The sequence below is a fragment of the Schistocerca nitens genome, chromosome 2 (assembly GCF_023898315.1).
Source record: "Schistocerca nitens isolate TAMUIC-IGC-003100 chromosome 2, iqSchNite1.1, whole genome shotgun sequence".
Taxonomy (NCBI): Eukaryota; Metazoa; Arthropoda; class Insecta; order Orthoptera; family Acrididae; genus Schistocerca; species Schistocerca nitens.
The window spans coordinates 376511508-376537354 of NC_064615.1; the positions used below are offsets into that span (position 1 = coordinate 376511508).

General features: G+C 45.6%; 1 protein-coding gene and 1 non-coding gene across 3 annotated transcripts in view; both read right to left on the reverse strand.

Moving 5' to 3' along the window:
* LOC126236206 (ribosomal protein S6 kinase alpha-5-like) overlaps positions 1-25847 on the reverse strand; it is a 428729-nt gene that overhangs the window by 396368 nt on the left and 6514 nt on the right. The window contains exon 1 of one of the 2 annotated variants that reach the window (XM_049945321.1): positions 20415-20514. The exons of the other annotated variant lie outside the window; for it this stretch is intronic. Within the exon in view, the coding sequence (XP_049801278.1) occupies positions 20415-20442 (28 nt within the window). The 5' untranslated portion in view covers positions 20443-20514. Of the gene's footprint in view, positions 1-20414; positions 20515-25847 lie in introns of those variants that run through there. 2 annotated transcript variants of the gene reach the window in all.
* Positions 22654-22728, reverse strand: Trnap-cgg (transfer RNA proline (anticodon CGG)). Its single transcript has one exon. It is a non-coding gene; the product is annotated as a tRNA-Pro (tRNA).

Here is a 25847-nt window from a genome sequence, read left to right on the forward strand (position 1 = left end):
TGTAGGTGGCGTAGCGCTTAACGTCTGTAGATAGCGGCAGCGGATCGCCTATTCAAACCGGAACAACAACAATTATTTCTTACTTTACATTTATCTGAAAGGTTCTAGAAGTTCCTTATTTTTGTATGTTCTGGAATATTCGACGTTTGTTAAATAGCTGAACTCTCCGCCCAGGATTTCAGTTCTCTTCCGGCCGGATGTACGTTGGTTTTCATAGTAAACATGCTTCCAGTGCGAAGTTTCTACTTCGTTGGATACCCTGCTTTCGAATTTTGACTTCAGTATGGTTACGACATGACGGTGTAATAAATTAAAACATTTCCTGATTGCTGTTTTCTTTCTGTATCAGATTTGTCACGCCTTAATTACCGTATTCAATTAGGCGAACAGGCATGTTGTTGATCACGGTGTCTGCGTGCTCTGTACGGAACTAATTCTATTCTTCGGGAAAGTTAAGTCTCATTCGGCAACGGTGTGGAAAGGACTGATTCCGAACGTGCTCTATACGACACAGGGCGATACATCTAGCTGGCCACTCCATATACTGGGTTGTTCCATGTTGAAGATAGTTGTCGAGATTATGATGATAAACCCGAAACCTAAAAAGACATCTCTTGTGCAGATTTTAATGAGTTGTTCCTATATCTCTTAATACAGTGGTAACATCATATGGAACAACTGTGTTACGTGACTGCCACTAATTACAGCTAGTTATTAATCGGTTTCTCCTCGTCGTCCTCAACTCATCCCCCCCCCCCCCCCGCCCCCCAGATCTCCACAATCGTATCTGTATGTATCAATGTAACAAAACATTCTAGAACTTTCTTCACCACTGTTGCAGACCAACTGCCGGCCGATGAGGCCGTGGGGTTTTAGGCGCTACAGTCTGGGACCGCGTGACCGCGACGGTCGCGGGATCGAATCCTGTCTCGGGCATGGATGTGTGGGATGTCCTTAGGTTAGTTAGGTGTAAGTAGTCCTAAGTTCTAGGGGACTGATGACCACAGATTGTAAGTCCCATAGTGCTCAGAGCCATTTGAACCATTTTGCAGACCAACTCCCGAACAGGTTGTTATGCACTATACGGACAGTTTAATACGATTTGCATTTAAGATGAATATGAAGACCTTCCACGTGTCACGCAAGTCTCTTTCCACCCTTCCCTCCCTCACCTCAACAAAAAATGGCCGTTGCTATCCATCAAACTGTGTACACGACGCGCACTCTTCCCAGGTACCATTTCTTGTCTTCTGTTTTTGAGCCCCGTCTTTGTTACTTCTCCCCTCTCCATCATTTATATTCTACTACTCTCCACGTTCCGCTCTCTCACTGGCTCTGTGCCCTACGCCCAATTGCCCACTCCCTGCCGACCTATTTTCCCCACCCGTCTGTCGTTACCACAGCCCACAACCGAGACCCAGCTGCCTGCATACTTACTATTTCTCATTTTATAAACAATTTTTTTCTACTACGACCTCTTGTCTTTACCATTTCTACATGTTTGATTCATACTAAACGTACCGTATGTCATAATGAATTTAATGAAGGAATGTGAAGAATGTAATTACATTTTCCTGGAGATAAATGAATATCAACTTTATCATCGGTAAGGACAGAAGCTGAATTTGTGCCATAGTCGGGGTACGAACCCAAGTTTCCTGTTTACTAGACAGATGAGCTAACCACTACACTACTGTAAGCACTAAAGCTACCATAGCTGCATGGATTACTCCCGTCGAACCCTCCAATGCCGGAGAGTCTCCATTATACTGACGATTTAACAAGGGGAAAATGGGCTGAAGGTGTGAATTGAAGTTTGTGTTACCGAGGGCACTGGACTAAGATGGTCCGTGCAGCTGTGGTTAGCATATCTGCCTATTAACTAGGAGTCCCACGTTCAAGTCCGAGCCGTGGCACAAATTTAAATCCATTGCTCCAGCTTCTAGCCTTATGAAGAATGTACGACGAAATGAAAGAGTATTGCATGGACCTAACCCTGCCGCATACATGAACAAAACAGTGCTTGCCCGGATTATTGTTGCGATGATCTTTCCGTAAAGTTTGGAAACTGGAGTTGTTGCGAATGATTTTGTTCAAATTGCTACGGTGAAGAAGGGTAGTGGTGCCGGAAACAGGACACGACGATGCCTATGTTGCGTTAGACTGCGCGAATGGGGGTCGGCTTCTGGGAAGCTCGCACAGCGGGAGAAAGTGTTCCGCCGAGACGTGCGGCGACTAAGAGAGAGGCTAGGCGCCCCTTGACACACTCGCCGCTTCCACACCTGCTGGCCGGCGTTCGCTCTTTCCCTCGTGGCGTCGCTGTCACTGACAGCCGAGTTTACACTTGCCTTGCAACGGAATGTCAGCCGCAGCCGCGAGGGTCGAGTAGAATGCGTTTGGGACTGTGGCGCCCCTTATGCAGGTTGCTGTGTTATTTCTTACTGAAAGCGGTTACTCCCTTTCTACGCCGGACGTGGTCTGCAAAGTGCACACGTCTACGGAATGTATTGTGCTCCGCCAAGCCTAAGAGGTGCCAAGTTAGCACGCGAATACATTACTGGCGAGTAGGTGTTTACCTGCAGTTTCCTTCGAGCAGGTGAGGCATCCTGACAAACTGACGAAACAAGTGTTTCACATTCTGGGAAGGTCTGGTTAGTAGTTCTGGTGCTGGCTCTGAGCACTATGCGACTTAACATCTGAGGTCATCAGTCCCCAATTCTGGTGCTATTCATGCAGGAGGAACCTCTGCACATTAAAGTAGCGTAGTTGGAAAATTACTGTGAAATACTGGGTGCCCTGTAGAAGACCAACGCTTGGTGCAAATACGGGCACCTGATTGTCAAAATACCTTAATATAGCTGATGACAACTAGTCGCAATGAGCCGGTGTTGTTTGATTACGCCGTCGTCGAAGAATCACACACCTTAAACATCTGCGAGGGTAACAAAAGTTTTTATCAGCACCTCCAGAAAATAAATTAGGACAATTTTTGTTTGACGGCATGTCAACGTATGCAGTTCTGGTACACACTGAAATTTCCGTGATACAGTATCGTAGCACACTGCTACGGCATCCAAAACAGAATAGCGCAGTCCACTGACAAAACTGAAGAAGGGATGCGCTATTATGTCTTGTGCGTTATAGTGATGTGTTTGATACTGTGGCACGGGCAGTTCGTTGTGTACCAGTACTGCAGACGCGGACCTGCAAGCGAACAAAAAATCAATTTCGTAATTTTATTTTTTCCATGTGATAATTAAAAGAGGAGAGAAGCAGCTAAATTGTTTCTGTCAACGAGGCTGTCTTATTGAATTCAAAAATAATTAGGAAACAGGGCGCTTCGAAAAACCCTCATCCAATAGACTCGCTTTCAAAATGTCGGAATAAAGAAGAGATGCGTCATTATTAATACTGTAGTAGAAACGTCAACGAAATCCTGAGGAAGAGATTAGAAGACGGGAAAGCTCATTAATAAAATTACGTCTTGTCACATACAAGTCGCATAATGAACGACTGGTTAAAACTATAAAACGAAGGACTTATATAAAGAAGCAAGGTACGCCAATAGCTGAATGAAAAACCATTATAAGTAACCTCAGCAATCTGTCGACTTCTATTATATAGGATAACCTTTATAGCATCAAGTATCCATTACATCATTTGAGGCCAGTTTGAACCTGTGGTCATTTTCAAAATGAATATACCGGTTTTAAGTCTTCGTAATATTTATCACTTACAATTTACAATTATAAATAATCCATCAAACGAAAGCGCAACTCAAACAGTTTGGTTTGTATACCTGTGCGCAAAGACAAGACTATGGAACGATCAAGAATGACTGAAAAATGTGTTGAACGAGTGAGAGACTTTCAAGCTTAGCCCCAAAAAATCACTTGAGAAGGCTGGCTGTGAGTTTTAGGAATTCCAGTGACGTCTACATGGAGACTTAAGTCTACGCTACCAACTACCTCCTTACCGTTTGCTATTTTACAAGCTCTAAAGTTTACACACTAGGGTTTACGTGCCAACTTTGCAAACTAACTGTTGCTGCATGACGAAGATTTTTTTTTGGTTCGTGCCGTCTTCAGAGACGACTCGGCATTTCACCTAAGTGGAAATGTCAACACGCATTATGTGCCCCTGAGATAGTAGATCTAAGACGAGACCCCCTTAATTGAGGGTTTTTTGTGCCATATCCTGACGGAAAGTTTATGGATCGTTCTCTTACGGTGAAGAAACTGTAATTGGTATTTTTTATTTTTATGCTCTAGAACCGTGGCTTTACCCTAAATTGGAAGAAACTGAACCACAGAACTTCGTTTGTCAAGTAAGATGGTGCGCCGCCTCACTGGCTTAACTCGGTACGCGATTGCTTGAACGATTGGTCGCAAGGGACTGGATGACAAATCTTGTTTTGCATTACGTCCACGTACACACACGACCTCACGCCAAGTACTTTTTACATTTGGAGGTTCATAAATTTTACAGTTAAATATAATACTTCAATTGAAAGTGCAACTCAGGTTTTCTTGCAAGTGTTCAATTTAAGCACCATTGGGCACATATCGAGTCGATAGGCGAGTTCTTCCCAAACCCTTTGAGTGTGACGGGAGTAATTGTTGCAACAGTGCTGGTTCTAAAGTCTCATAGATCAGCTGGTAGTGGAGTCACGTACACACGGTCCTTTATGAACCTCCAAATGTAAGAAGTACTTGGCGTCATGTCTTGTGTGTACGTGGAGGTAATGCAAAACAATCGTTCAAGCAATCGCATACCGAGTTAAGCCAGTGAGGCGGCGCACCATCTTCCTCACAAAGGAAGTTCTGTGGTTCAGTTTCTTCCAATTGAGGGTAGAACCACGGTTCTAGAGCATCAAGATAAAAAATACCAGTTACAGTTTCATGTATACGAACTCCTTGCTGTTACCGAGATGCGAAAATCATTCTGTTTCTCATCACCAAGAGCGCATTTGGGCGGCTGGGAACCTGCATTCCGCGATCGAGAAATCTCTTCACCCTGGACTGGTGACTGTGTGGTGTGCAATGTCCAGTCCCAGAATAATCGGTGCGATATTCCTTAATGGCGCGGTGACTACCGATAAATATGCACTGGACCCAGGAATTAATAATTCCTGTAGCATCTAGAAACTATTATCCGAATGATTTCCCAGACCTTACTGAAATTTAGCATCGAACCCAAAACAAAACAACGACGCTACGTCGCCGCCTGGCGTAACAGAAACGGCAGCTGCGCGTTGACTCACACGGCAGGTCCGGCTCATTTTGCAACCGAGACTGGTCGCGCCAGTGATCGCTTGCAGAAGGTAACGAACCTGTTGTATCCGAGCGTCGGCGGCTCATAACGGCACTGCCATATGTGGAAAACTGAGGTGACCATCAGCGTTGTTTACGCACCCAAAATGTCAGTAGTTCCGCTGAGGACGAAGTCCATCTAAGGTCAAACAGCAAATATGACAGATGACAGTCAAGGCTTGTCTACCAGTACCAGCTAGCAGCACAGAAGGAAAGAGTAGCTGTGTGCCTTCTTTTCAGGGTCGTCTAATCGAATACTGCAGCGGCGTCTTACTACCATGCCGACTGCACGGTCGTCGTCATGCGACTTTGTGAAAGCTACATAGTCGGCGAAGTGATGCCTGGTTTGAATAGCCAGTGCTTTACTAGATGTTATAGTATTCTCCAGCGTGAGAACCATTTGATCGAGGACACTATGAGGAGAGAGAACATAAACTTTAATACAGAATGACAAAGCGCCAATCTTCATGATGCCGTCTAGCATTTTTTCGTGCTGTTACTCGGTGCACGATTAGTGGTTTCTTCTTCTTCTTCTTCTTCTTCTTCTTCTTCTTCTTCTTCTTCTTCTTCTTCTTCGCTAAGCCTTGTCTCTGCAGCCACAGTTTACTCTCTTCAGCAGTATTCTCCGTGTATGAAGAATACCCTATATCATTGATCACTTTTTTTTATATAGGTGTTCTCGTTCGATCTCTCGATTTCCTTCCTACGATCTCGCCTTCAAAAACGTTTTGTAGCAGAATATCATGTCCGATTAAGTGTCCAACATGTTTGCTTTGCATTTGCCTATAATATTTCAGTACTTCGTTCTTTTCTCGTATTTCCTGTAGAATCAGCTAATTCGTTTTTCCGTCAGTCTAGCTAGTTCTTTTAATTCTCCTCTAGAAACACATTTCCGCCAACTCGAGGCGAACTTTCTCCTGCTTTGCTAACGTCCGCGTATCAAATGTGTGTGTCAGGACACTCTACACAAAAGTCTTTACAAATATTTTTCATAGTGTGGAAGCTAATGTGCTGCTTCAATAGCAAATTGTTCCTATTACGGAAGGAACTCCTGGCCGTGTTTACTCTTTTCTTGATTTCCTTGACGTAGCTATTTTTAAGGGTGAAAGATGTGCCAAAGCCATTTAGGCTATAATCTCTTATGGATAACCAGGATTAACGATGGTGATTGCATTACGGTAGTCGTAGGACGTACATAGCGTGAAGCCACCATATGTATGCAATGCATTTATAAGACTGTGTCAATACATGTTGGCATTTATTCAAATACCAAGATTAATCATGACTGGTAAATAAAACTACCTGAACCGTTGGAATTGTATACTTTGATCAGGACTTTTGCTCAGATACTTGCCTTACACATATTGTACGATATATTGGAGAAATACCTTAACCACAGCTGTGAGATTGTTTCAAGAATGAATCGTTTACTTTACAGTGAAGTGTGCATTGAAATGCAGCTTCCGCACACATTAAAATTGTCCCAGATTCTCCTACAGTCGAAAAAGCTAAGAGACTCACAACTAGAATAATATAGTCGCTGCAACGAATTCGTTACTGTCGATGCTGAGGACTTTAAATAGAAACCGTTCAAAGGAAGGGGAGGATATTCTGGGGCGAACTTAAAGAACCAATATTCATTGCGTACTTTGCAACTAACCCGCCTGCATCTCTCGCAGGGATCAAGATAACAGATTACCGCGCATTGGCAAGCATGCGCACAGTCACTAACCCAGTACTATGAAAGACAAAAAATAAAAATTATGTATGGCATTTGGCTCAGTGGAAGCCATTTCCTCTGTACACCAATTTCTCAGATAGCGTGTCAGTGCCGCCACTTATTTATGCAAGCTGTTTCTTATTTTACCTTCAGTGGGCTGATGGACTCCGCTATAGATCGGCCTACCACAGGAAAATCTGAAGTGAATACAGAGAATCGAACCGGGTACCTCCGCCTTAGCAGCTCGCAAGTCTAACGACTGGAGAATGGAAACATTTGTAAATAGCAGTGACGAATGTGATACACTGTAATGCAACAAGGAAACGGCTATAACGGAACAAATATAATGACGCGAGGTGCGTGTATTACTGTCTCGTAAGTTAAAGTGTGCTGACACGACGCAGTATTAATACAGGTCGAGTTCCAGAGAGAGATGTGATTTGCGGCGTCTTTCGCGCAAGAATTGTAAATGAAAGTTTTTTCTAACTGAATTAATAGCAAACAGCCATGGCAGTATATAAACTCTTACGAGTGTTGCATTACTCGATTGTCTCTGATTCATTGTACATAACGAGAAGAATAGCTTATGATTTTACGTGTGTTCCAGATTGGGCTACGGCGTTCCATAGGTGTAAAAGTGTTGACTTACCTAGCAGACTGTTTTCCGCGAATAAATCCAAGATATTTAATAACGTAAAATATTTTCATTCGACAAATCCTGTCGATATAATTACCGCTACCGACAGACGGAACCCGTAATGCAAGATCTTGGTTCGAACCTGCTTACGGTGCGGTTTTATATACGGAAGAATTTTCTCCGTTAAAGTTGTTACACCAAATATAAATTGTCTCCTTTGCAGACCAGTGATCATTTCTCCATGAAGAGAGCTACAGTGCATGGTAAACTTCAACCTATCTGACGTGCTCCACTGAAGCACCACAAGAAATAGCAGTAGCAGCGGAGTGGAGGGTAAAGAATTCCATGCCGACCGTCTTGCTAATATTTTCAGCGCTACAAGATACCGAGCAGCGTGTCCTACCAACACAAACTGCTATCAAATAAGATTTCTTTAATGTATTTTTTCGCAGTTCACTGTGAGTACATTAACGGATCAATACAACAGTCTTTAATGAACTGCTAGTTAATAACCTTAGGCAGCGTTTAACGACCTTCAGCGAGTTACGACTTGAGAAGAATAAAAGGCTAGTGAACTAGATGTCGATAGCCGTATAACTAATTACCAGAATTACCTCAAGTCGATCGAGTCACTGTTAAACAGAGACAGAGGGAAATGTTGTGGGTAATTGTACGGGGCGAACGAGGCTCGTTGACATGGATGGCGGTGGCCGTAGTTATTTGAAGATACTGCACAGGATAGCCTAGTTTGGAGCGCAGCATTGAAGCAATCTCCGGACTGAAGAGTGCAACAACAGTTTCTTCGTTTGTTTCCGGTGAGTGACGAGGACATTGGCTCGGTCCGAGATAAAGCGGTATTTGAGTTGAGCGTCTGACGCAGAGAGCCACAGCTTGGCTGGTGGGGTGGGGGAAGGCACGCGGAGGCGGCCAGGTGTTGTCTGCCTCTCAGCTGACCGAGTCCTCAGTCAGCTGAACACGCGCCGGCAGACAATGGCCGCCCGCTACCTGCACGCCATCTGCCACTTCCCCTCCCCCTCCCCCCCCCCCCCCCCCCCCCCGCGCTACGGCGGCCTTCTCTGCTGCCCACATAGCAGCCCCAAGGCTTCCCCACAGCTGCCCCGAGCCGCCTTTCAATATTCTTAAACCCAAGGTCGGTCCTTCCTACTAGACTATTGTTTAGCGTACAGCCTGTGTGTGTAACACAGCGCCGCGGGCCTGAAAAACAAGTCGCCGTAATGGCCTGCTTAGTCCAAAGCGGCACGCCAACGGTAATGACGGGCCGGTCACCGCCGTGTTTCAGGCAGACACTCAGAGCAGGATAGGCAGCCGGCTCAGGAAGTGAGTTGGGTAATGTAGCGCAGGGAAAATTTTATTCCATTATTCCACCTATTGCCATTCGTAAACTTTGTACATTATTAATTATTATATCTGAGTATCTGATGTGACAGTGAATTTACTAGCACACTGGCACAGCGCAGATTTACCGTCTATTTGGTCTACTCCGTTTGCTGAATTTTGCCGGTTCACTTCGCCCACGCTTTTTCTGCCCTCCTAGGAAAAAATACACAGAAAGAAAGAGAACTATTAACATGTCTTAACTCCGCACTCGTTTCAAGAGCTGTAGTAGTGTTTACCCCATGGAACACTATTTTCCGGGGAAGGGGGGGGGGCGTTCAATAAGTAATGTAGCAGTTTTTTCAAGGTCAGTTTCGACTGACAAAGTGCTTACTTTGTTGTGGGATATGGTGGAATATTCCTGCTTCAGCCTTTATAGTTTCGTGAAGTTTCCATGGTGGCGTCGCTGTAGAGAGCATTCAAAAGGGCATTCCAAAAGGCATTCCAAGCAGAGAGCTGTCATCGAGTTTCTCTCGGCGGAAAACCAGAGCGCCGCAGATACTCATAGGCTCCTTGGTAATATCTACAGAGACCTGGCGGTGAACAACAGCACGGTGAGCCGTTGGGCGAAGCGCATGTCATAGTCGAACAAGATCGCGCAAAATTTGTCCGGTCTCCCGCGTGCAGGACGGCCGCACGCAACTCTGTCTCCTGCAGTGTCCCAACGTGCGGACACTCTCATTCGAGGTAACAGACGGTTTACAATCAAGCTCCTCGCTGCTCAACTGGGCATCTCCGTTGGTAGTGCTGACAAACACGTCCACCATTTACGGGTACTTACAGACCATCCGTGCGGAGTTGCTTGCGTATTACAGAGCTGGTCGAGCAAATTTTTGCTGAACATCGTCACAGGCGATGAAACATGTATCATCACTTCGAACCGGAAACAAAACAATGAGTAGCACCGAAGTTCAAAACCGTACCCTCAGCCGGTGAAATCATAGCGACGGTATTCTGGGGCTGTGAATGGATTCTTGTGTTTGATGTCGTGCCTCATGGTGCAACGATTAACTTTGAACTTCATTGCGCTACCTTCAGGAAGCTGGAGAACGACTACAGCGTGCGCGTCACCACAAAAATCCAAGTCCTCAGCCAAGTCTGCGCGCCCGAGAGGAGCACACAAAATCCTCATTCTTATCCACTCCCACCTTCCGGCCTCCGTTTATTTGGCCCAATGAAGGATGCGCTCTTCGGGAAGCAGTGCGACGATGATGCGGAGGTTACTGACGACGCTACGAGACGCTGGCTCCGGCGCCGATCGGCAGAGTGGTGCCATGCGGGCATACAGTTCCTCCCAGTATTGTGGCGTTAAGGCCGTCTCATTGGCTGGACATTATATTGGGAAATAGGGGTTTGTAGCCAAAAAAGTGAGGACTAATATGGTGTATTGGAATCTTGAATAAAACCGACCCACTTTCAGAAAAAAAAGTTACTTTTCTGTTCTGCCTCCGGAGGAACGAACACACATTTATCCATCATACAGAGCAAATGATTTGTCATTTCCACCCAACGGAACAACAACGCTAAGCACTGCATTATAATGTTTTGACCGGAAATGATTTTCGATTTTATTACATACAAAAATCATTGGGTAGAAGAGGCTGGGGGTTATAATACAATGGTTAGCTTCTAGAACATAAGCGAAATAAATTAAGGTACTAAAACTGACCTCTATTCACGTTCAAGAAAATTTTATTAACAGCTGGCATCAAAAACAATTACTTAAACTGACACGTTCTCTAGGCGACAATATACAAATCGCTAGGAATTTACATGACAAAAAAAAGTTATGACTTATTTCTGATTATTATTCCTTGAAATACGGCGTGTTGAACGCGTTCGTCTAAACTGTCACCAACGCCTTTCTTGCAGGACGTATTCATATATTTTCGACTACAAAATGACTAATTAGCACTGCCGTTAACGCACGCATTGGAGTGCCACCAAGCTAATGAGTTGATCGTGGAAATTTTCAAAGACTGACTGCATACATGCGAACTAAATGTGCGCCAGTTACTGCTCATTTCGTACGTCGTCACTTCTGCAACGTCATTAGCAATGTTCAGCGCGGTATGAGGAGGCCATGTGAACGCGAAGTAACAAACACTTGCGAGGACACAGATAACACACATCACACTTGGCCACTGGCGAACCGCCATTCGTCGATTTCACTGCTTCGGCCTATGGGACCGTGGCCAACACGGGATGCCAAGTGCATTCTCATTTCGGAATGTGTCAAAAAGCATCTAGTTCTCTGCGTAAAAAACCAATCGCCCTGTTCCGAGCACATTGTCAACTTTATGGTGGAACAATGTTACGACCATCTACCCTCTGTGAAATAAGGTAGCGCTGCGCACCACGTGTCCAACGAAAGGCCTACAATAATCGCCAACACCTTGAGGTTAGCGAAGTGTTTAAATTATGGGGAAATACTCAGTTAAAATCATCGCAGAGACAGTAAAATTGTTAAAACTAATCAACACTTAGTAATGTCATAGAAATACTTGTTAAATTGTGTCAGTACCCTTTGTCAGAGTTCTGAGTGAGGAAACGAAATAAATACTTCGAGGAATGCACATTATCTACTTTTAATTCATATTGACATTTGTCATCATACCGAACATAGCTCTTCCTGCTATTAGTATGCTTCGAGAGTACTGCAGAAGAAATACATACAGTGATATGCAGGTCACCCGTAGCAACGTCCTGTCAATTATCTTTACCATTTTGTGGTTCAAATGGCTCTCAGCACTATGGGACTTAACTTCTGAGGTCATCAGTCCCGTACAACTTAGAACTACTTAAACCTAACTAACCTAAGCACATCACACACATCCATGCCCGTGGCAGGATTTGAACCTGCGACCGTACCGGTCGCGCGGTTCCAGACTGTAGCGCGTAGAACCGCTCGGCCACCCAGGCCGGCACCATTTTGTGTTTCGACAGCTGAATAATGTAAATATTAATAAAAAAAGGACAGCTGCTGTTATATGTCCGTTTATTGCGCCACAACCAGCTTCGTTCTAAATGAACTTCCTCAGATGACGGAATGTAAAAAAAATCGGTATGTGATGTATAGTACACCTTGTGTGAAGTCAAAGGCGTGGCCAGTTTCTCTTAAGAAGCCATGATTGTGACAGCTGACAACTGCACGACATAAGCCTTTAACAAACAGGTCCCAATGAAAAACGAAGCAAATTATGCATTAAGAAGGGAAGACATCCGATCAGGTCTCTCAAAATACGACTGCCTGAACTCGCGTTCGATTTCCATCCGCGTACGAGGAGAAGATACATGGTGTTGCCAAAAACCCGATTTAACAAGTGGAGTAACGTGCAACACGGCGAAGGTTAGTGTGATGAAGTTTATTACGTAAAGCTATTCCAGCCCCTCTCCCGACACACAGCAACCTCGTGAATGAAGTGCAAAGTGTAAATGCCGAATATTAGCACTGATATCTCACACCAATATGTTAATCTTCTCCAGTGCTTGGCAATGAATTAAGTCTTCCTGCAGAGGAGATTAGAACTACAGCAACAGCCTTGCCTACAGCGACACCGAGTGATTAGTAAGTTCTCTCGCTTCACAGCCCCCCCCCCCCCCCCCCCACCCCCAGCCACACGCACACACACATCTTGCCTGTGTGTAATAGCACAAACACGGAAAGTACAAGATCGGCACATAGCCTGAGGGAGGTGAAGGAGGGAGGGAAGGGGAGGGAGGGAGGGTGGGGGGAGAGAGAGAGAGAGAGAGAGAGAGAGAGAGAGAGAGAGAGAGAGAGAGAGAGAGAGAGAGAGAGAGAGAGAGAGAGAGAGAGAGAGACTACTCCGAATACAGGTGAGTAACGAGATAAAATTGATTTCCACAGATTTCTATACATACCCTATTATCACTTAAATCAAGTAAACTGGATCTTCTACAGGCAGAAGTAAGGCCTGTCAGTAGCGGATACGGCACTGAACCCGTTGGTATAGGGCTGTAAACGCAGAGTAGCGAATTCGATTTCACTTATTCCTTCGTCGGCACGGTAGCTCAGTGTGTTCGTTCTGGGGACTGGCCACACACTGTACTAAAAAAACATGAGGCAATTTCTCATCAAAGGAATCTTAAAGATGTCATGCGACATCTGCAGAGAGCCATTTATGAAAAACGAAGAAGAACCAGATCGAAAGATAAAAGAGTGTTCAAGTAAACAGAGATGTCCCGAGACTGCATCTCGTTTGGACCACGGAACATTTTCATTCTGTTTTAAAACTAGTCTTCCCTTCTCAAACATGCGAAAACTTGACAGAAACGACATATTATTTGGATTCAACGTTAAACTGTACGTCCCCTTTTCCCAATTGTTGAGGGACACACAAGATGCTGAAGTGGTGTCCAGTGAAAGGATTTGCATCACGTGGCCCTTGAGCTTCACAAAATTATGGTGTCGGACGAGGCTATTTGTGAAGCTAGTTATCTTTTCATAACAGATCTTGGGATGCTTTAAAAGAAGGCTACTGCTATTCACAACTGAAATAATACTAGATACTCTGGAAAACAACTTTGTAGCAATGACAGCAAATAGGATTACCGACGTGCTTCGTATGTAAGGCTTGTGTTTCGTGTATAATTAAGACTCGCTCTCAAGCGAATTAATGGTGTAGGCAGAACATCTATTATGAAATGCCACTGACTCTTATGTTTGTAGCTGTACCACCATATACTGAGGTGACAGAAGTCACGGGATATTTCCTAATGTATTGAACCTCATTTTGCTCGGCACTGTGTAGCATCTCGACGTGGCATGGTTTCAGCAAGTCGCTGGAAGTCAGCTGAAAAAATATTGAGCCATGCCGGCCATAATTGCGAAAGTGTTGCCGTAGCAGGACACTGTGCACGAACTGACTTCTCGATTATGTCCCATAAATGCTCGATGAGATTTATGTCGGGCGATCTGGGTGGCCGTATCATTCGCTCGAATTGTACAGTATTTCGTTCAAATCAATCGCGAGCAATTGTGGCCCGGTGGCACGGCGCATGGCAGCAAATGCTCTCCATGTAGCTAAACTTCAACATCTCCAGTCGGTGATCGATTCTGTTCGACCAGCGGACCCAGTCCATTCCATGTTAACACAGCCCATACCATTATGGAGACACCACAAGCTTGCACAGTGCCTTGCTGACAACATGGGTTCATTTCTTCAAGTGTTCAAGTTCAAGTGTGTCTAAGTGCTATGGGACTTAACATCTGAGGTGATCAGTCCCATAGAACTTAGAACTACTTAAACCTAACTAACCTAAGAACATCACACACATCCATGCCCGAGGCAGGATTCGAACCTGCGGCCGAAGCAGCAGCGCGGTTGCGGACTGAAGCGTCTACAACCGTTCAACCACAAAATCCGGCTCCATTCCTTCGTGGGACCTGCCCTCCCCCCGCTCCCCCGCCACTAGAATATTACCATGCCCTCTTACCATCTGAAATCAGGATTCATCTGACCAGGCTACTGTTTTCCAGTCGCCTAGCGTCCAACCGATATGGTCACGAGTCCAGGAGATGCGCGGCAGGCGATGTCGTGCTGTTAGCAAAGGCACTTGCGTCGGTCGTCTGCTGCCATAGCCCATTAACATCAAATTTCGCTGCACTGACGTAATAGATACGCTGGTTGTACGGCTCAGAGTGATGTCTGCGGTTATTTCATGTAGTGTTGCTTGTGTGTTAGCACTGACAACTCTAAGCAAACGCCGCTGCTCTCTGTCATTAAGTGAAGGCCGTTGACCACTGTGTTTTCCGTGGTCAGGGTACTGTCTGCAATTTGCTGCTCTCGGCAAGCTCTTGTCACTGTGGACACCAAAATACTGAATTCCGTAACGATTTCCGAAATGGAATGTCCCATGCGTCTAGCTCCAAGTACCATTCCGCGTTCAAAGTCTTCTGTCGTGCGTCCATAATCACTCTGAAACCTCTTCACGTGAATAGGATGAGTACAAATAAGCCGGCCGGAGTGGCAGAGCGGTTCTAGGCGCTACAGTCGGGAACCGCGCGACCGCTACGGTCGCAGGTTCGAATCCTGCCTCGGGCATGGATGTGCGTGATGTCCTTAGGTTGGTTAGGTTTAAGTATTTCTAAGTTCTAGGGGACTGATGGCCTCAGAAGTTAAGTCCCATAGTGCTCAGAGCCATTTGAACCATTTTTAGTACAAATAACTTTGCTAATGCACTGCCCTTTCGTACCTCGTTTACCCGATACTACAGCCATATGTGTACGCGCATGTCGTTGTCCCTTGACTTTTGATCACCTCAGTGAATGACAGACCAACGGAAATTGGCGGGTTCATTTATTGCCTTGAAGCTCAGTAACCGAAGTCCCGCGGAGATGAAGCGGGTACACACGATTACACAAAGGCAGAACGCGGAAAACAAAACAAGAGTGAGGACGAGCAGAAATTTCGCCAGGCCGCCACCCGCGTGGCTGGCGGAAATAGAAAGTGGGTTGGCAGCCGGCAGCCCTGACGACACCGCAGCCACGGCGTTGCGTAGGGCGAGCGTAGCGTGGCCAGCGCATTCCGGAGGCCGAGGAAGTGTCCTACGCTTTGCGAACTCACCGCTTCTCGGGGCCTTCCGCAGACCGTGAAGCTCGCGTCTCCGACCGCCAAAGCCCGAACAAGTGTACTCACCCTAGAAGGAAACGGCAGTTGCTCCTAACACTGCTGGGACACTGCTCGCCACACGAGACAAAGTACGCCTCTGGTTTTGCGAACGGCGGGACATTGGAAACTATGAGGCAGTTGCTCCAACAGATTAGCTGAGTATTAATTCTTAAGAAGCTCTTTCCGCAGAAACAAGTGCAGGAATCTGAAAAGAATGATGCAGTCCACTGTTGATATGAAAATGAAATGAGCCACTTTTTTCGCGTCCTCCTAGCGGCGAGTGTTCAGAGACAAAGCTACTGTTGGGAGTGCCCCAGAGCACATGTACATGCATGAACATCAACAAAAGCGAAACAAGGATAATGGAATGTAGTCGAATTAAGTTGGGTGATGCTGCCGGAATTAGATTACGAAGTGAGACACTTAAAGTAGTAAATGAGTTTTGCTATTTGGGGAGCAAAATAACTGATGGTCGAAGTAGAGAGGATATAAAATGTAGACTGGCAATGGCAAGGAAGGAGTTTCTGAAGAAGAAAAATTTGTTAACATCGAGTATAGATTTAAGTGCCAGGAAGTCGCTTCTGAAAGTATTTGTATGGAGTGTAGCCATGTATGGAAGTGAAACGTGGACGATAAATATTTTAGACAAGAAGAGAATAGAAGCTTTCGAAATGTGGTGCTACAGAAGAATACTGAAAATTAGATGGGTAGGTCACATAACTAATGAGGAGTTATTGAATAGGATTGGGGAGAAGAGGAGTTTGTGGCACAACTTGACTAGAAGAAGGGATCGGTTAGTAGGACATGTTCTGAGACATCAAGGGATCACCAGTTTAGTATTGGAGGGCAGTGTGGAGGGTAAAAATCGTAGAGGGAGACCAAGAGATGAATACACTAAACAGATTCAGAAGAATGTAGGTTGCAGTAGGTACTGGGAGATGATGAAGGTTGCACAGGATAGAGTAGCATGGAGAGCTGCATCAAACCAGTTTCTGGACTGAAGACCACAACAACAAACATGCATGATGTGTCAGACAGAGGAAGCAGCAGTCTGCAGCTGTTCACTCATGATGATGTGGTATACGGGAATGTGTTGAATTTGAATGACTATAGGAGGATACAAGATGACGTAGAAAAATTTTCTAGGTGGTATGAAGCATAGCAGCTAGCTCCAAGTGTAGAAAAATGTAGGTTTACGCAGGCGAGGAAGAAAAACCAATTACGTTCGAGTACAGCATCAGTGGTGTTCTGCTTGACAGACACGCCGACTGAATATCTAGGCGTAACGTTGCAAAGTGAAGTGCTATAGAATGAGCGTATAAGGATTGGAAAAGGCAACGTGAATGATCGACTTCGACTCATTGGGAGAATTTCAGCAAAGTCCGTCTGTAGAGGAAACAGCATATAGGACCCTAGTACGACCCACTCTAGAGTACTACTCCGAGTATTTGGGATCCGTACCAGGTCGGATTAAAGGAGGACATCGAATCAAATCAGCGGCGGGTTGCTAGATTTGTTACCGTTTGGTTAGAATAACATGCGGGTATTACGGAGAAGCTTCCGGAATGCCTTGACAGAAGGAGACTTTTTTTTTCGAGTAGTCCTACTGGTAAAATTTAGACGGTGATTGCGGAACGGTTCTACCGCCGCCAACGTACATTTCGCATAAGGACCATGAAGATAAGGTTAGAGAGACTGGGGCCACGTACAGAGTTATATAGACAGTGGTTCTTCCTTCGTCCTGTTTGCGAGTGGAACAGGAAAGGATATGGCTAATAGCTGTACAGGATACCCTGCCCCACGCACCATACGGTTAGGGAGTATGTATGCATGTGCAGATGTAGATGTGATACGACTTTATGGAGAGGGGACAAGTTTACGGATTAGTAAAGAATATACAGAGAAACAGTTCGCTCGTACCTCTCCATCCTGCTTGTCGAGAGGATACTTCAGAGCATCAGGTAACGCATATTAACAACCCAAACTGCCTTTCCTTTCTCCATAAAGGTCAGCAGATCTAGGCAAGAATTCGTTGTCTGCCCCAAATATCGCCAAACATGTACAGGGAGACCAGAGATACAAAGCAAGTGCGTCCCTTATGAGTAGGCAGCAAGTAGTTGGGAAGCAGCTTATACTAGCGGTAGCCAAAGTTTACATCAGTCACTTTATAAAGTTCTTGGATACGCAAGTTGGGTGGACACCGAGTGTCAACTATTGCACTTTGATAATTATTCGTTTTTGTGGTTTAGCTGAACATAGTTACTGCAACGCGTCGCTTGGAAGGAGCACACTTGTTGCGGTCAGCCGTTTCCTGTTCATCATTCAGTAGTGAGCCCGTATACAGTGTGAAGAGCGAAAGATAAACCGAAGGATGTACTTGGTCCATGTGGCATTTCGGATGCCTCACTTGTCAAAAGGACTGCTTGCGGAAGTCAAATGTCCAGTAACGAGTCCTGGCAATACACACGGATTTAACTACCACAATGTAGTGAAACGGCGTGTACTGTCGGAAGAAGAAAGCTAACCTTTGACACTAGTTAGGCCTGTTCCGACTGCTGCCTACAAGGAGATACGATCACGTGACATGTGACGGGCATGTCACCAATCCCTACAGTGTTTATTACCAGTAGGAAAATCCAAATGAGGCCGCTGCTTCCTTATTCAAACAATTCCTTATTCGGTATTACGAGGATGACTGGACCCGTTCGAGACCTCCATAGCTCTGAAAAAAATCAGAGTGTACCGGAATAGAACCAGAGTCCTTCCACACCGAAGGCAGCGACGCTAACCACTTTTTTTTATTTTTTATTTTTTAGCATTCGGCTACGGAGGCTGGCTGTAAGATATCCTCTGGAAACTGTGATTTACTTACGTTACGCAGGTTCAATGCAAGAACACCGGATGCACCAGAGTGCACGGACTAGGCCTTCAAATAACACGTGGTGATACGTCTGTCCTCTGACCCGAGCACAGCAAACAGCTGCTGGGTCACGTCGCCCAGTAGTGGCTTTCAAGGTCGGACAGAATAGAGGGCCATTCAATGTGGTGGCACTGAAAGGGCAGGACAAAAAGAATTCGCCCTCTCTCCCAAATGCCTACCGTCCGTGAATGGGGAGGCCACAGACACAAAAGGGAGCGCCACCCAATCCGAGTCAGATATAACGTACACGCTCCTGTTGGACGCTAAAAACAGCAGTTCGAAAACATAGCGTATTTTAAAAATGTATGACGGCCTTGGGAGAGCCAGCCATGACAAAACTCTACCATCTGGTGGGCAAGATGTATGAGACAGGCGAAATAACCTCAGACTTCAAGAAGAATATAAGAATATAAGAATTCCAATCCCAAAGAAAGCAGACGTGAAAATTACCGAACTATCAGTTTAATAAGTCACATCTGCAAAATACTAATGCGAATTCATTATAGACGAATGGAAAAACTAGTAGAAGCCGACCTCGGGCAAGATCAGTTTGGATTCCGTAGAAATGTTGGAACAGGTGAGGCAATATTGAGCTTACGACTTATCTTAGAAGAAACATTAAGGAAAGGCAAACCTACGTTTATAGCATTTGTAGACTTAGAGAAAGCTTTTGACAATGTTGATTGGAATACTCTCTTTCAAATTCTGAAGGTGGCAGGGGTAAAATACAGGGAGCGAAAGGCTATTTACAATTTGTACAGAAACCAGATGGCAGTTATAAGAGTCGAGGGGCATGAGAGAGAAGCAGTGGTTGGGAAGGGAGTGAGACAGGGTTGTAGCCTCTCCCCGATGCTATTCAATCTGTATATTAAGCAAGCAGTAAAGGAAACAAAAGAAAAGTTCGGAGTAGGTATTAAAATCCATGGAAAAGAAATAAAAACTTTGAGGTTCGCCGATGACGTTGTAATTCTGTCAGAGACAGCAAAGGACTTGGAAGAGCAGTTGAACGGAATGGACAGTGTCTTGAAAGGAGGATATATGATGAACATCAACAAAAGCAAAACGAGGATAATGGAATGTAGTCGAATTAAGTTGGGTGATGCTGAGGGAATTAGATTAGGAAATGAAACGCTTAAAGTGGTAAATGAGTTCTGCCATTTAGGGAGCAAAATAACTGATGATGGTCGAAGTAGAGAGGATATAAAATGTAGACTGGCAATGGAAAGGAAAGCGTTTCTTAGGAAGAGAAATTTGTTAACATCGAGTATAGATTTTAAGTGTCAGGAAGTCGTTTCTGAAAGTATTTGTATGGAGTGTAGCCATGTATGGAAGTGAAACCATGGGCGATAAATAGTTTGGACAAGAAGAGAATAGAAGCTTTCGAAATGTGGTGCTACAGAAGAATGCTGAAGATAAGGTGGGTAGATCACGTAACTAATGAGGAGGTATTGAATAGGATTGGGGAGAATAGAAGTTTGTGGCACAACTTGACTAGAAGAAGGGATCGGTTGGTAGGACATGTTTTGAGGCATCAAGGGATCACCAGTTTAGTATTGGAGGGCAGCGTGGAGGGTAAAAATCGTAGAGGGAGACCAAGAGATGAATACACTAAGCAGATTCAGAAGGCTGTAGGTTGCAGTAAGTACTGGGAGATGAAGAAACTTGCACAGGATAGAGTAGCATGGAAAGCTGCATCAAACCAGTCTCAGGACTGAAGACCACAACAACAACAACAACATAGTGGAGGCGGACTATTTCTTGACGACGAAACACGCAGTAACTAGCAGCAGGCAGTTACCTTCACTGCAGTGCGTCTGAAGTGTCATGCAGCAGTCACTAGAGCGGCAGCGAAGTAAGGCGGCGCATTGCGTGGATCATCCGGCTTCTAGCCATAGCGGGGTTGAAGCGCCGTGTACGCACAGCGGGGGCGGGTGCCGGCTTCTGCAGGTGGGGCGGGGTCACGCCCCCCATTGATACGCGGCCGGTCGGGGGCGGCGGCGGCGACGCGAGATACGGGCGGGGCGGCGGCGGTCTCGAGACTGTCCGCAGCGGACGCCAATGCTATCCTGCTATTCCTGGGAGACGCGTCCGACACTGACATGCCGCCAGCTGGCGGCCGGCTGCCGCTTGTTCCACAGCGCAGTGTTTTCGGAACACTGTTTTGCTTCACCCGCGCGTCGTTACGGGGGAAAAGGTGAAGCGTAGTCTCCAGCGCGTCATAAAAGTCGTCCGGTGCCTTCCCTATGCTGCTCTACAGAGAGTATGCCAACAGCGGAAACTGACGCAAGTGAATGTACAATATAGGAGAAGCAAAAACGTTTCCAGTAAACACGGTTCGGCAAAAGAGCCATTTGAGAGATCTACACTGAAGAGCCAAACAGAGTGGTACACTTGCCTAATATCGTGTCGCGTCCCCGCAGGCGTGCGTAAGTGCCGCAACACAACGTGACATGCACTCGACTAATGTCTGAAGTAGTTCAAATGGCTCTGAGCACTATGAGACTTAGAATCTGAGGTCATCAGTCCCCTAGAACTTAGAACTACTTAAACATAACTAACCTAAGGACATCATACACATCCATGCCCGAGGCAGGATTCGAAACTGCGACAGTAGCGGTCGCGCGGTTCAGACTGTAGCGCCTAGAACCCCTCGGCCACTCCGGCCGGCAGTATGAACTTTATTTATTTGAGCTGCTAATGTTTTTATACGAATGCTTAAAATTTAAATGTGTGTCGTGGTAGTTGTGGTCACCGTTGTCACTTCATTTGATCGGCATTCTATTCGTTAAGAGACTACAGCCATTTCAAACGGAAAAAAATATGTTTTGCGATTCATTGTAAGCGGAGGCAGCATCTTACAGCTGCGTAGCGATCGCGCCGTTCCGGACCGAAGCGCCTGGAACCACTAGGTCACAACGGCCGGCTCTTAAGTAGTGCTTGAGGGAATTGACACCATGAATCCTGCAGGGCTATCCACAAAACCGTAAGAGTACGATGGAGTGGAGATCTCTTCTGAACAGCACGTTGCAATGCATCCCAGATATACTGAGAATGTACATGTCCGCCGAGTCTGGTGGCCAGCGGAAGTATTTCAGCTGAGAATAGCGTTCCTGGAGCCCTTCTGTAGCAATTCTGGGCGTGTGGGGTGTCGCACTGACCAGATGGAATTGCCCAAGTCGGTCGGAATGAACAGTGGACATGAATTGATGCAGGTGATCTGACAGTGATGCTTACGTACGTGTCACCTGTCAGAGTCATATCTAGACAAATCAAGGGTGCCATACCACTCCAACTGCACACACACACCCCACCTGCTTGAACAGTCTCCTGGTGACATGCAGCGTACATGGATTCATGAGGTTGTGTCCATACCCGTACACGTCCATCCGCTCAATACAATTTGAAACGAGATTCGTCCGACCAGTCAGTATGTTTCCAGTCGTCAAGAGTCCATTGTCTATGGGCCCAGATGAGGCGTAAAGCTTTCTGTACACAAGGGTACACGAGTGTGCCTTCGGCTCTGAAAGCCCATATCGATGATGTTTAGTTGAATGGTTCGTACTCTGACATGTTGATGGCCCAGCATCGAAATCTGCGGAAATTTGAGAAAGAGCTGCATTTGTTTGACGTTCAGCGATTCTCTTCTGGACTCGTTGGTCCCGTTCTTGCAGGTTCGTTTTCCGGCCGCAGCGATGTCGGAGACATGATATTTTACCGGATTCCTGACATTCACTGAACAATCGTGAAAATCCCTTCTTCATCGCTACCACGGAGATGCTGTGTCCGAATCGCTCGCGCGCTGACTATAACACTACGTTGAAACTCACTTAAATCTTGATAACCTGGCATTGTAGCAGCAGTAACCGATATAACAACTGCGCCGGACATTTGTTTTCTTATATAGGCCCGACCGCAACACCGTATTCTGCCTGTTTACATACCACTGTATTTGAACACGCATGTCTATACCAGTTTCTTTGGAGCTTCAGTGTACGTGAACATCTACACACGTAACTTTCCTGGCAGATTAAAACTGTGTGCCCGACCGAGACTCGAACTCGGGACCTTTGCCTTCCGCGGGCAAGTGCTCTACCAACTGAGCTACCGAAGCACGACTCACGCCCGGTACTCACACGAAAGGCAAAGGTCCCGAGTTCGAGTCTCGGTCGGGCACACAGTTTTAATCTGCCAGGAAAGTTTCATATCAGCGCACACTCCGCTGCAGAGTGAAAGTCTCATTCTGGATCTACACACGTACTCCGCAAGCCACCGTATGGTGAATGATGTAGGGTATCGCGTACCACTACTAGTCATTTCCTTTCCTGTTCCATTGACGAACACAGCGAGGAAAAAACGACAGTCCGCTTGCAATCCTCTGTACTGGCCCTTATTTCCTTCATCTTATGTTCGTGTTCTTTGCGCGAAATAAACGTTGGCGGCAGTAGAATAGATCTGCAGTCACCCTCAAATGCCGGTTTTCTAAACTTCCGCTGTAGTCCCTCGCTAAAAGACTGTCTTCTCTTCAGCGATTCCCGTCTGACTGCATACAAATTTTTAAGTAGGGCGACCACAGCTTTGAGTTAACATCTTGGGCACAACTAAAACGCTGTAGCTTTATTTAGTCCTGTGCTTTTTAGATCACTACCGGTTTCGTGGCACTAAAAGCCGTATGTTCAGGTGAACATATAACTAAAACTATAGGTACATTGAGCGTGTACAGACAGTTACTCACTATTACAGACCAGAACTGGCAGTACAAGACAATTCTATGCTTGTTTACTTTTCAGTTTACAATTTAAATTCCCAGATGAACTCTAAATTACTTTTGTTATACTGTTGACTTCCTCCCGAGTACATCCGCTAGTCTCTTCTACTGCCTTAAGTAAGTGTTTTGCTGTGAGGACGATACACATTCACATATTTAAAACTGAGAGCTCCTGAAAATAATTTACGAAGACAAGGCCAGGCAGAGCTTGTAGGGGGAAGCTTCACAAACGGAGGCCAAGGTTGCTGTCATAGAGCACAGTCCAATCACTGTCACAAAGACAATAAAACAGCCCAGATCATTGAGGATTAGTACGATCGTGGAAAAAGTCGTCGCAAAACGCTTATAAATACTCCAGACTACCAAGGGAGGTAATAATTGTCTATTGTGTAAGAGACAAGCAGGCTCTAGCAGATGACTTTCAAAGGGCCACTCTTGTTAATCTTGTTTCATTAAACGTCAGGTTAGTCATTTGGTTCTATGGTACCAGAAATCTATCCCTAAGAATTTCTTGAAAGTTTCTGAAGCCAGAACTCTAGTATGTAAAATGTGTCGCCTGCTTTCGGTAGAGCACCTCAAGAAACTGCGTGGACGAACAGATCCAACGTTGACAGATGTAAATAAGCGATCAAATACTTCTGAAATCAGTCGGGTGATTTTGCCCCGCAACTCGCTGGTTACATGTATTGGGCCGCTAACTACATAGGGGTTCATGATAATGGACGCTGACAATCACCTAATTACTATTCGCAGCACGAAGAGTAAACTAATCAATGGGCCAGTGATTGGCTATGGAACCAGTAGTTAGACAATATCGCCGACACACTGAGGTTGGCGAAGCGTTTGATTCAGCGGAAAGTACCATTTTAAAATCACCGCAAAGAGAATAAAACTGTTAAAACTAACCGGAGGGGAGAAATGTCACAGAAACTCCTGTTAAATACTACTAATGCATTTTGTCAGAGTGCTCGACGAAGAAACGAAGTAAATACACCGAGGAAAAAACAGCATCTGACTTAAATTCACATCGGTATTTGCCGGCGTACCAATCAAAGTTGTGCCCGCTGTTCGTTTACGTCGATGCTATTGTCGGCGAGTTACGTCTATTGAGATACAGGTCGTTCGTAGCAACGTTCGTTCAGTAAGTCCAGACATGCGATGTTCAGTTGCGCTACACATCCAAAAACATTGCTGTCCAGTTTGAGACACTGTTGCCACAGCACAACAAACCGCACAAGCGAAGACTTGATCCAATCAATTTGTGCGAATGAGCCGGCGTCGACAACAATTAATTGCGGAAAATCGGAATCCAATGCTTACATACACACAGATATAATATATGAACTAAGAGATCTCGGTAATTTTCAAGTTCGAACTGTGATATTTCGACTCAAGCTACAAGGTGGTCGTACTGTTTCTGCCTAAAAAAAATCAAGTCACGCTCATCGGGGACACACTGTCAAATACGACCGTTCCATGGCAGGTCCACAATCAACAACAGAAGTTATTACACGACTTGTTTCTGCACACAAACGTGAGAAATCACGTAGCTATATTTTGCTTACGAACATGACAACCTATAAGGCTTAAATGCGCCACGATACCATCACACTGCTCCGAAAAAATGGTTCAAATGGCTCTGAGCACTATGGGACTTAACATCGATGGTCATCAGTCCCCTAGAACTTAGAACTACTTAAACCTAACTAACCTAAGGACATCACACAACACCCAGTCATCACGAGGCAGAGAAAATTCCTGACCCCGCCGGGAATCGAACCCGGGGGCCGGAAGCGAGAACGCTACCGCACGACCACGAGCTGCGGACCACTGCTGCGAAACAAAATGTGCTTCCTCACAGATAAAGTTATCTACTTTGAGATTTCAGCACCACAGTACTAAGGAAATGGTGCAGTAAGGCCTATTCCTTATACTCCTAGTTTTCCCAATCATCCACACCGAGGAGTTGCATTTTAAACATGCTTCCCCATCACAGCGTGATTAGCGCACACTGCTCTCTTAGACACGAAACGGACTAATTGGAAGTAGCGACATGACCCTTGATCTTGTCCTGTACCCCTTTTTTGGTGGTTCCAGTTGCTGACTGTTGAGGAACCACGTCCGACGTATCGTATGTCTTTTATTCATTTTACAGACGTCTCGATGGCACCCTTTGATATGCTGATTGCTTCCACTTGCCCAAGACTTTTGACTGTATGACTCAGGGTTTCCGTGGTCGTGCGGTAGCGTTCTCGCTTCCCACGCCCGGGTTCCCGGGTTCGATTCCCGGCGGGGTCAGGGATTTTCTCTGCCTCGTGATGGCTGGGTGTTGTGTGCTGTCCTTAGGTTAGTTAGGTTTAAGTAGTTCTAAGTTCTAGGGGACTTATGACCACAGCAGTTGAGTCCCATAGTGCTCAGAGCCATTTGAACCATTTGAACTCAGGGTATCCTACTGCAAAAGTTAAA